The 11,447-nt window shown below is 45.3% G+C and overlaps 2 protein-coding genes across 6 annotated transcripts; both read left to right on the top strand.

Moving 5' to 3' along the window:
* The first annotated feature begins 974 nt into the window (after nt 1–974).
* Girdin (protein girdin) lies at nt 975–10,337 on the top strand. 5 transcript variants are annotated; one of them, XR_004470681.1, is made up of 11 exons: nt 975–1,460; nt 1,758–2,497; nt 2,566–2,844; nt 2,900–4,946; nt 7,801–8,039; nt 8,112–8,187; nt 8,259–8,422; nt 8,596–8,700; nt 8,877–9,311; nt 10,103–10,170; nt 10,248–10,337. XR_004470681.1 is itself a non-coding variant. In XM_033385168.1 (10 exons), exons 1-10 carry the CDS (start codon nt 1,392–1,394, stop codon nt 10,113–10,115), a joined length of 4,167 nt encoding a protein of 1,388 aa, XP_033241059.1. In that variant the 5' UTR covers nt 975–1,391; the 3' UTR covers nt 10,116–10,259. The 5 variants fall into 5 exon arrangements, 4 of the variants coding, with proteins under 4 accessions (XP_033241059.1, XP_033241058.1, XP_033241061.1 ...); XM_033385168.1 differs by having other exon boundaries at nt 10,103–10,259; XM_033385167.1 differs by lacking the exons at nt 10,103–10,170; nt 10,248–10,337 and having other exon boundaries at nt 8,877–10,001.
* Nucleotides 10,200–11,223, top strand: LOC13036337 (uncharacterized; the record flags this gene model as incomplete). The annotated part of the gene is made up of 4 exons (XM_033381491.1): nt 10,200–10,344; nt 10,406–10,613; nt 10,676–10,951; nt 11,011–11,223. Coding segments are annotated over 4 exons (756 nt in total), but the record flags the coding sequence as incomplete, so codon positions are not given.
* Between the last annotated feature and the right edge of the window lie 224 nt (nt 11,224–11,447).

The following is an 11,447-nucleotide window of genomic DNA, read 5'->3' as shown; positions in this document are numbered from 1 at the left end:
ATCTGAGCTGGGAGAAGCGCTGCGGCAGATATTAACAATTTTTGTACTCTTCAGTACCAATTTTGCTGGCTGGCTAAGTTCTCCGATTGTAGAAAGTTTGCAGCAAAGTTACCAAAGTCTAGTGTCATATGGCCATAATACATTTTTTGCATCGGAAATGTTTAAACTGGACAATATACATATGTATTTCCTATGGAGAGGGATTTTATAGAATTAAGAACATTTTTGTTAACCCAGGAATGCAGAAACTAGTTAGTTGCTGTATTAAAGCTGTCTCACCGAAATTTTGCTTACAGAGACCAAGAATAGGTATCGGGATCGAAATATATATACATCTATACAACAAACAAATCATATGCATGAATAGGTAAAAAATATTTCAATCTAAGAAAAAGTCATTAGTAATGTTTCAGCTCATGTTGGAAAACAAAATTTTAATATTAATTACGGCAAGTAGGGTATAAGTAGGGTCTATACCACAAATTGACAGGCAACAAGTGTTCGAAACGTAACATTTCATGCTCACTTTCGATTCATTTCATGCCCGCTTACGTTATGCTTTTATCTTTTTGTTTAAACCTTATTTTAGACAAAATCAAGTAAAATTGAAACCTTAAACTTAACATGTCTTGTAAAAAATTGATTCATCAATCGTATAAAAATATATGTTCAATGCTGCGGGTCCTAGCAAGATAGTAATATCAAAACGAATATCAAAATCGAGGAATATGACAATTGATCACAGACAGAGAACGATTAACCCACTGTCAACTGGTGTATTAAAATACTCTCCACGAAAATTATGAAATTTAAAGAATATTAGCGCAGATCAGGTGAGAGATATTGTGGGGCTCAATATGAGTAAAAAGGAAGAATTTACCTACATGAATTTTACAAAAAATATATTTTTTCGCGGTTTAACTAAAGTTGTTCCCCCGTTCAAATATAGGGGGGTTAAGTTGGCTAAATTGGTTTTTTTTTTCATCAGACCGTATACTGTATCCGCGGTCACACTGCTTGTCACACTTAACAAAAAATAGAATAGGCTATTTTAGAAATAGAAAAATTGATTAATCCGATAATAATACAAGTTATAAGCATAATTGTTTCGTTTTGTTGTTTGTGCTGAATCTTTCTTTATTTAACATCTTTCTGTGTATATGCGTGTCCCGACGGCATAGATATGCTTTGCCACCCTTGGAATGTTTGGAAGCCTTTGTAAGGTACTCATGATTATAAAAACAAGCAGTGTATTTCGGAAAAGCCGCAGCGGTGCAGCTGCCCAATTGTGACAGGTGCAGCAACGTCTGCGGCACGCGCACATATTCACACACGCACACACTCAGCTTTACGCATCCCTGTGTTGAGAAAATCTACAAAAAACAGCAACAATGGCTGGCACGGCCGCGGCGACGCCAATGGAAATTGATGAATTCATAAATGGAGCACTCGTTTCTTGGGTGAGTAGAGTGAATAAACAAGCTCAATACTATGTGCTTGGCATAAGAAATTCAAGTGCTCCCAAGTAATTCCCATGGGCACACACACGAAAAAGCAGCAACAAAGAGAACAACCTACTCGCTCGTTCGCATAGGCTTCCGCAGCAGCACAGCACTCACCTGGTTGCTGGTAGCAAGGTCATTGTAGCTGGCTTACGACAGCTTACGGTAGAACTTTTATGCTGTTATATTCGCAGTGTGCTTTGTTTGCATGTCCGCTCATGGCTTCTCCATCTTCTCTTTTTGTGCTCACCCCAGCTGGAGTCATGCCTGCCACGTGCCGAGCTGCTTGCCGGTTACACCTCGCTGCTGGATGGCCATATCATACACAGCGTTTGGCTCCAAATCGACCCGGAGCCGCAAAACAATCCCAGCGAACTGACCGAACTCAGTGGAAAATCTTTGAGTGTGGCCAGGGCCAAGAACTTTGAGTGTATCGTTCGGAATCTGAAATCCTTATTTGAGGAAGAGCTGGGTCAGACCATACTGGCCCTGCCCGACGCTGTCACGCTAGGCTACCATCCGGAGAGCAGGAGCGGACTGGAGCAAATGAAAACGCTGCTCACTCTGCTTCTGGGTGCCGCAGTGCAATGCCCCAACAAGGAGCTATTTATAGCCCGCATCAAGGAGCTAGATCTGGAGACGCAGCACGCCATTGTGGCACTCATCAAACAGGTAACGGACAGCCATAGTCTAGTCCTCACCGAAGACTCGCTGGAGCGGCTGTCGCCGCAGAACATGTACACGCACATTCTTCGTCTGACCAAGGAGCGAGATGTCATGTATTTAAAATGGATTGACCTAGTGTGCATGGAGCCCGAGATGACGGCCAGCGACAATCTGGCGGAGTGCGGCCAAGGGGGAGCTAGTGTGCCGCGTTCGCCCTCGAACGGAACGGCCACCTCAACACCCTCATCGTCATCCAACTCGGAGAGCAACCACCTGGCAGTGGAGTGTGCAGACCTCAGATCGAAGAATCGAAAGCTTCGCCAGGAGCTGTACGTTGAAACGTTTCTCTAACTCTTCTGATTGATTTCTGATTTGCTAATAAAGATTACTTTTCCAGGGAGGAAAAGTCGGAAAACCTTCTGGAGCTACGGGAGGAGCTGGACGACAAGAAGGTCCGCTTCGACAAGTTGCGGCAGGAGAGCCAGGATTGGTTTACAGAGGCTAAACGGGCATCTGCCTATCGCGACGAGGTGGACATCTTACGCGAGCGGGCTGAGCGGGCCGATCGGCTGGAGGTCGAAGTTCAAAAGTATCGTGAGAAGCTCGGCGACTCCGATTTCTACAAGTCTCGGGTGGAGGAGCTGCGTGAGGACAACCGTGTACTGCTGGAATCAAAGTAAGAGCTATCAGAATTAGAAATGATGTTTATTAACCAAAGTTATATCCGTCAGAGAAATGCTGGAGGAGCAGCTGCAACGCTATCGCAAACGTTCGGAGCATGCCATCTCCCTGGAGTCTGAGATTATCAAATACAAGCAAAAGCTAAACGACATGGCCCTGGAACGGGATGTGGATCGCTCCAAGCTGGAGGAGCTACTGGAGGAGAATGCCCAGCTACAGCTGGTGGCAAGGAATCTGAACTCGACGCAGGAAGGCGACAAGTCCTTTTCAGAGAACGAGGATGATTGCAACTCGGGGGACAACAGCCTGTCCGAGCAGCTCACCAACAATGCTCAGACGCGTGCCCTCAAGCTGGAGCTAGAGAATCGGCGTCTGACTGCTGCCCTGGAGCAGCTGAAGGAGAGCAGCTTTCACGAGTCCACCAATAAAATTCTGGAGCTGGAGAAGGAGAAGAAGAAGCTCTCTCTGAAGATCGATCAGATGCAGGAGAACGTTCAGAGGCTAACCCAGCAGAATGTAGAGTTGGAGGGCGTGTTCAAGAATGCCCTGGAGGAGAACAAGAAGCTGCAAGATGCCGTGGATAGCCGCCAGAAGAGCTACGATCGCCAGAGCCTGGAGCGCGAAGTGGATCGGCAGAAGCTGGCAGATGCCGAACAACACGCCGAGACCCTAAATAAGGAGAAGCAACGCATCCAAACGCTCAATGAAAGCATTCAGCGGCGTGCGGATGACCTGGAGCGGCTGGCGGAAAGCAAGAGCAAGGAATTGGAGCAGTATACCGAGAAGACAAAGCAGTACGAGCAGACCAAACAGAAGCTCTACGATATCGAGGCCAAGGTGTCGGCATACGAGCGGGAGAATGCCAGCCTGCTCAAAGAGGTATCCAAGCTGAAGGAGGGCAGCGAGGAGAAGTCCGTTCAGCTCGACCAAACCATTAATCAACTGGACACCCAGACCAAAGATATTATGAGGCTCAGCAAAGTGCTTGAAGAGACCGAGCAGGTACAGCAGAAGCTCATCGAGCTGGAGAAACAAAACCAAGAGCTGGCTTCGCAACGAAACATCGATCAGGAAATGATTAACACGCTACGCGAGGACCTGGTCACTGGCACGCTGGTGACCAAGAAAGTGCGGCACAATCTGGAGAAACTCGGCCTCACCGACAGCGAACCCGCCGAACTGAATGTGGAGCATGTGGTTGAGAAACTGGTGCGCAATCCGGAGACCTTCAAAACGGTGCGTGAGATTATGTTGAACGTAAAACGCGAGCAACAGGAGGAGCGTGACGATGGAGAGGAGGAGGGTGGCCTCAAATCGGACATGTGTGTTCTATGCCATCGCCAAGAGATCTTCACAGTGGAGAAGAACATTGAGCTGGCCCCTTCTAGCTCTTCCCAGGAGCTGCGCTTCGAGCACAAGCCAAGGCCGAGTCTTGCACGGGAATCCGCCGAGCTGATGCGTGTCAAAGACTGCAACACGCAGCTGCAGACCGAAAACGCCCGCCTGAGTGTGGATGTGGCTGCTTTGGGCTCACAAATCACTTCGCTGAATACCCAGCACGTGGCCCTGCAGCTGGCAAACTCTCAACTGGCCGCGGAAAAGGACACGCTGCTCAAAGACATCGACTCCCTGCAGCAGGTGCACAAAAATGCGCTGCAAGATCAGGTCACGCTGCAGTGTCTGCACGACCAGCTCTCCGCCGAATACGAATCTCTCAACAAGGACAAGGAGCAGCTAAAGGCCGCAGTTCGCGATCTGCGCCAAGATTTGCGCGACACCCGCGAACAGCAATCGGCTTTGGAGCAGCGTATCGAGGAGCTCACAACTCAAAATAGCAGCATGAAGACCTGCAGCGAGGATCTCTCCATCCTACGCACCGAGCACTCGAAGCTCACCGATGACTTCCGCAATCTGTTTGCCACCAGCGACCGCTTCAAGAACGAGTACAAGAACATACAGGAGCAGTACAAAATGATACGCATGGAGCACAGCAGCCTGAAGCTCCAAAACACGGAGCTCACGGGGGAGCTCAACACCAAGAGTGATCAAGTTCGTCTGCTGCAAATGGAGTACAGCAAGGTTCAGCAGCGCTGTGAGGTAGGTCTGGATGAACGAGCAGCCTATTATATACGGTACTCACAGAGTTTACGGATATATTAGTTTTGTAGTAGATGTGGATGTGTGTAACGCCCAGAAGAAAGCGCTTTCGACCCCGTGAAGTAAATTGATCGTATCGGCTATCGATATAGCTTTGTTTGTCTGTCCGTCTGTCCATTCACGTCTAGATCTCAGAGACTATAAGAGCTAGAGCAAGCACAATTTCGCCCCGCCTCCAGAATGAAGAGAATCATTTAGTGTCTGCACTACCCCTCCCACACGCTTACTCACTGTCTCTCTCTTTCTCTCTATCACGCCCCCTGGCGGAGAGGAGTGAGATATAACGGCTGGCTTTGGTGTGGCAAGTGAATGAGAGAGAGAGAGAGAGAGACAGATGTAATGGAATAAAAAATAGTAGAAACGAGGTGGAACGTTGTGAGTTGCTGCGGACACCGCAACTCTACGGTTATACCCGATACTAAGTCAGTATGGCTCTCCTCCGGCAGACGCCGCTAATATTTAACGACACGACAAAGAGTGCGTGCGAGAGAGACAGAAAATCAGTCTGAGCGTGACGTCGGGCGCTGCGTAGCCACTGCAAATTGATTTGTTCCTTTTGGCTATAAAAATGATCTGATCTGATCCAGATTCAGCAATCTAATAGATATGGTCATTATCTATGATTCTGCGTTTTTAGTTTTCTCAAATCTGCAATATTGTGGATGCAACAGATTTTCGTCCTTTGTGGGGGCGGAAGGGGGTGGGGCGAAATTCTGAGATATACGTTTTATAGTGACATCTTAAAGGAGTGTGTGTACCAAATTTGGTTACTCTAGCCTTAATAGTCTCTGAGATTTGTGGTTGCCTCAGATTTTCGTCCTTTGCGGGGGCGGAAGGGGGTGTGTCGAAATTTGGACAGGAAACGGTCAAGGTCCGATATCACAGGAGTGTGGATACCAAATTTGGTTGCTCTGGCTTTTATAGGTTCTGAGATCCTTGAACTCATATTTTGCAATTGGCAAAACCGACCATGAAACCTGTGTGTTAGAGTGAGACAGAGCGAGAAAGAGTGATATTGTTTTCGTGATTCTGGCTGTAATAATTATACGATCTGGTTCAGATTTTGCACTCTAGAAGATATAGTCATCTTCTATGATTCTGCGTTTTTAGTTTTCTCGTATCTTTAAAATTGTGGATGCCACAGATTTTCGCCCTTTGTGGGGGCGGAAGTGGGCGGGGCAAAGTTTTGAAATATTTTTGGAGCAGTGACATATCACAGAAGTCTGGATCCAAAACATCGTTGCTCTAGCTCTTATAGTCTTTGAGCATTAGGCGCTGAAGGGGACGGACAGACGGACAGACGGACAGACGGACGGACGGACAGACGGACAGACAGACATGGCTCAATCGACTCGGCTATTGATGCTGATCAAGAATATATATACTTTATAGGGTCGGAAACGATTCCTTCTGGACGTTACACACATCCACTTTTACCACAAATCTAATATACCCCAATACTCATTTTGAGTATCGGGTATAAAAAAACGAGGGGGAACGCTGTGAGTTGCTGCAGACACCGCAACTCTACAGTTATACCCGATACTAAGTCAGTATGGCTCTCCGCCGGCAGACGCCGCTAATATTAAACGACACGACAAGGAATGCGTGCGAGAGAGACAGAATATCAGTCTGAGCGTGACGTCGGGCGCTGCGTAGCCAATGCAAATTGATTTGTTCCTTTTGGCTACAAAAATTATCTGATCTGATCCAGATTCAGCAATCTGATAGATATGGTCGTTATCTATGATTCTGCGTTTTTAGTTTTCTCAAATCTGCAATATTGTGGATGCAACAGATTTTCGTCCTTTGTGGGGGCGGAAGGGGGTGGGGCGAAATTTTGAGATACACGTTTTATAGTGAGATCTAAGAGAAGTGCGGATTCCAAATTTGGTTACTCTAGCGTTAATAGTCTCTGAGATTTGTGAATATCCCCAGATTTGCATCCTTTGCGGGGGCGGAAGGGGGTGTGGCGAAATTTTGAAACAAACTCGTCTCGGTCTGATATATTAGGAGTGTGGATACCAAATTTGGTTGCTCTAGCTTTTATAGTCTCTGAGATCTAGGCGCTAATGTTTTACTCTAAGGAAAGCCGCCTATGCTACGTGTGTGTTAGAGAGAGACAGGGCGAGAAAAAATGAAATTGTTTTCTTGATGCTGGCTATAATAATAATACGATCCAATTCAGATTCTGCAGTCTTAAAGATATGGTCATTCTCTACGATTCTGCGTTTTTGGTTTTATCGTATCTTGAAAATTGTGGATGCCACAGATTTTCGCCCTTTGTGGGGGCGGAAGTGGGCGGGGCAAAGTTTTGAAATATTTTTGTAGCAGTGACATATCACAGAAGTCTGGATCCAAAACATCGTTGCTCTAGCTCTTATAGTCTTTGAGCATTAGGCGCTGAAGGGGACGGACAGACGGACGAACGGACAGACAGACATGGCTCAATCGACTCGGCTATTGATGCTGATCAAGAATATATATACTTTATGGGGTCGGAAACGATTCCTTCTGGACGTTACACACATCCACTTTTACCACAAATCTAATATACCCCAATACTCATTTTGAGTATCGGGTATAAAAAGGGGAAACATATAAAATATTTTAATATTCTAATAAAATAGGCCATTTAGGTGGTAAGGATAAAAGAAGAGCAAGAATAACCATTAGAATAAAACTGGCGGTCGTAGTTCCTCTCTTTCTCATTATCCCTATCTCTCAAGACAAGTTCATGACACAAAACTCATTGACTCCGACACCACTTCTTATAAATCGTAACAAATTGCAGATGCTTATACAAAACAACGGTGATCTGGACTCTGAGCGTAAGGCCCTGATGGACAATGTCTCGCAGCTGCTCTCCCAGTATCAAGAGCTGTTGGCCATTTCCCTGGAGGACAAGAAGCACTTCCACGAGGAGGAGAAGAACTACACCGAGCGGGTGCACAGTCTGAAGCGGCAAAAGGAGAAGCTTGAGGAGAAAATCATGGAGCACTATAAAAAGTCAGAGACGACAGTGCACAAGAAGTGAGTGGCCTTGTGCCAAAGACACTTGAAATTCGAATTCTTCTAATGGTTTCCGATCCCTCCCTCCCCAAGAAAACCCTTTGCCATCAGTCTGGTACGCCGTGTGAAGAAGGCTAGCTCCGATCTAATGAACAAAGTGCCCAGTCGAGTAGGTTTGAGTCCAGAGAAATTCCTGAACATCCTGAAAAACTAAGAATTCCCATATGTTTCGTTTTGCAGAACCGTCGCTCCTGGGTAGACGATGCGCGTACCAATTCGCAATTTGTTATTGGATCCGAGTCTGGGGGCAATGAATCGGACAACAGCAACGAAGAGCCCCTGTCCATTGCCTCCGATACGCATTTGCTGCAGCGAAACATACCACTTCGTCAGAGCCTGCAGCGGTAAGCGAGCACTTCCGATAAGATACGAATCGAGTATATGGTTTATTGGATAATATATTGTTGGGGACATGGTTTTTGTTCTATTTACATGTACATATATACACAACAACCCGCACACCACCAACAACGCACCACCACACGCACAATACAAAAACTGAACACTCCTCGAGTAGGGATTTGCTGGATAACTCGATCCAACGAGGCGGCGCCGTGCGCAGTAGCCTACAGGCACAGAAACGTACGGATTTGAATAACTCACGTAGAAATAGCGTGCACGGGTATGCGCTTTTAAATGTGTAACAATCTCTCGTACCTCCTAATAACTACTGTATCCTATACCTATATTTCCTATACCCCAACACTTCCACTGCCCTGTCGTCTCTGCCTCTGTCTCTGTCGTTGTTTTACGGTCATAACATAGATAAAATACTAATTTTCCGATTTGGTTTTGCAGAAGCCTTGAAGCGCCAGACGTGACTGGCAGCAGCCTAACCCTAGGCACAGCCGGCTCCCGTCGCACTGTTTATCTTATTGACGAGCATCAGAAGTTACCCGACGGCTCCAGCTCTAGCTCTGGATCCAACGCCCAACAGCAGCCGGCCAGCGCCAGTAGCGCCAGCAATGTCGGAACACCAACGCCCAACGCAGAACCTCAGACCCCACAAAAAAATAACGACAACAACAGCAACAGCAGCAGTCCAGGCCCAGCCACATTCCTCATGTACAATCGCATCAACACTACGATTGGGGGAACATCCACGACTGCGGACCAAAATCCGCTGGTACCGGCTGCGGCAACTGGCAGTGGAGGGGGGAGTGCCTCTGGTACTCCCACTCAGGATGATAAGTCTGGCCGAAAACGAAGCGAGGACAAGAGCAATAGCATCTGGTATGAGTACGGCTGCGTCTAGAAATAAAAACATATAATCAGTATACACACGTCCACAACTTGAACTTGAATTTAAATTGAATGCATTTGCTGACGAAGTATTATTTCGTTTTAGACATAACGAATTTATGTTAACTAATTTACTAATATTAGAACATCGATGTTGCCTTAAGCTTAAGTAAGTGGAACGAGTATAAAGTATCAAGTGCTTCTTAAACTGCTATGATTTACCTTAAGAAATGTTTTACAATTAGGCTTATGTACTATACCTATACCTATACCTATATCTAGAGCTGTAACCTATAGCTAGTATATATTTATGTAATTGAGAAACTCGGAAACAAGCAAGACTACGCGGCAACTATGCGAACTATGCGAATTAATAACTACTACCCAGTATACACCTTTATATACACAACAAACCATTAGCTATACTTTCGATGCCTACTTTCGTTGATAAGAACAATTTTTAAGCAATATACGTATCTATTTATCGTACACGAATCAAAATATTCCTAGAAATTGTATACTACTATGCTCGTACCCTGCTAAACAGCTAACAAATGCGCCTTGAATTTGTGAATATATTTTTATATACATTACGTGTAGCCTCGTTCGTTCGTACGACTATTTATTGATGCAGGAGAGCCTGATGATAGAGCAATAAAAGCATGCATAACTATACATATATATCTCCTAGTGTTTGTGTCTGTGTGGTTTGGGCAGACTTTTAAGATAAGAATTACGATGATGATGTCGAGATACATATAAGATAAATCTTCTACTCACAGCATTTTAGTATGAATAACGAGTGAAGACAAAAAACATGTGGTTGAAGGCGCTTATTCTAATTCCAATGGTAACTATCCTGGCCAATCGCATTCCTAGTACAGTTTCTTGAGTACATTCGTTGCTACATATGTTCCTGAATTCAAGATCCTGGCCCAACACGCGGCGGCCACTTGCGGTGTGTGTCAGCCAGTCAGCCGAACGGTATGCCTCAGTGAAAACACTTTTTCCGCATGCGTGAAAGGTGAGCATGCCTATAGCAGGAGCACCGAGAATCGCAGCTGGAAGTATAATTTCAATTCCAGGAGTACCACTGAATGATATAATTAAGTGCCCAACCAATTTCTTTTGCACCGATGGTGACTACACTTGCTATGAAAATGCTGACCCGGTCTGCAAAGCGGATAGTGCACCGGAAACAACCACTGTGAAGCCGTGGACTGCCGAGGAAGCCTGCCAGCAAACCACAAAATCGGGCTTTCTGGAAAACGAAAATGATCCCACATGCACTTCGTAAGTACATATTCTGAAAGAGTTACCGCCGGAGGAAAATTAAAACCCAAACCTATTCGTAGCTACTTGTATTGTAAATTCGCAACGGATGGGAGTTTAGAAATTCTCAATCTCAATTGCCCGACTAACAAATACTTTGATGCGTCCATAAAAGGATGTACGGACACAAAACCCGCTGAATGTACTGAAGTGTCAACCACACTACCGACAGATGAGATACCAGCAACGATAGCAACAACTACAACAACCACTGAAAAGCCTTGGAGCGCAGAGGAAACCTGCCTGAATGTGACAAAATCGACATCTTTTACGAACGAAGATGATCCCACATGCGCCACGTAAGTTTAATTTTCGATTTTAGATAACAACCCAAACTAAACTGCATATTTTTGTACAGCTACCTCTTTTGCTATGTTGCAAATGGAGCAGTTAAGGCGCTGATCAAATCCTGTCCATCCACAACCCCATACTTTGATTCTACTATAAGTGGCTGCAGCGCCATAAAACCAAACAATTGTACATAATAATTCCTAAGTATGTAATTCTTGATGTATGTAATCGAAAACATGAACATATATTTTTGGTACCCGTTTGGGTACTGTTGTACTTACTTCCTGAGTTTTTTTAAAAAGACTAACTTATCTGGGCCAATTCCAGCGAAAATACTGATAGTACCCCATGTATAACGTTCGCATTAAAGTTCATCATAAAAGTTTATAATGGTGTATAGATAAAAGACTATATAGATGAATAATTTCGGGTATAAGAACCCCAGTGTGGCCTTCCAGATTTGAAAGTGAATTGGTAGAGAGTAGATCATCATGTAGGCGAAAC

Source organism: Drosophila pseudoobscura, chromosome X, assembly GCF_009870125.1.
Source record: "Drosophila pseudoobscura strain MV-25-SWS-2005 chromosome X, UCI_Dpse_MV25, whole genome shotgun sequence".
Classification (NCBI taxonomy): Eukaryota; Metazoa; Arthropoda; class Insecta; order Diptera; family Drosophilidae; genus Drosophila; species Drosophila pseudoobscura.
Note: the sequence above shows the minus strand (reverse complement) of the source record. Positions and strands in the feature narration are given on the sequence as shown.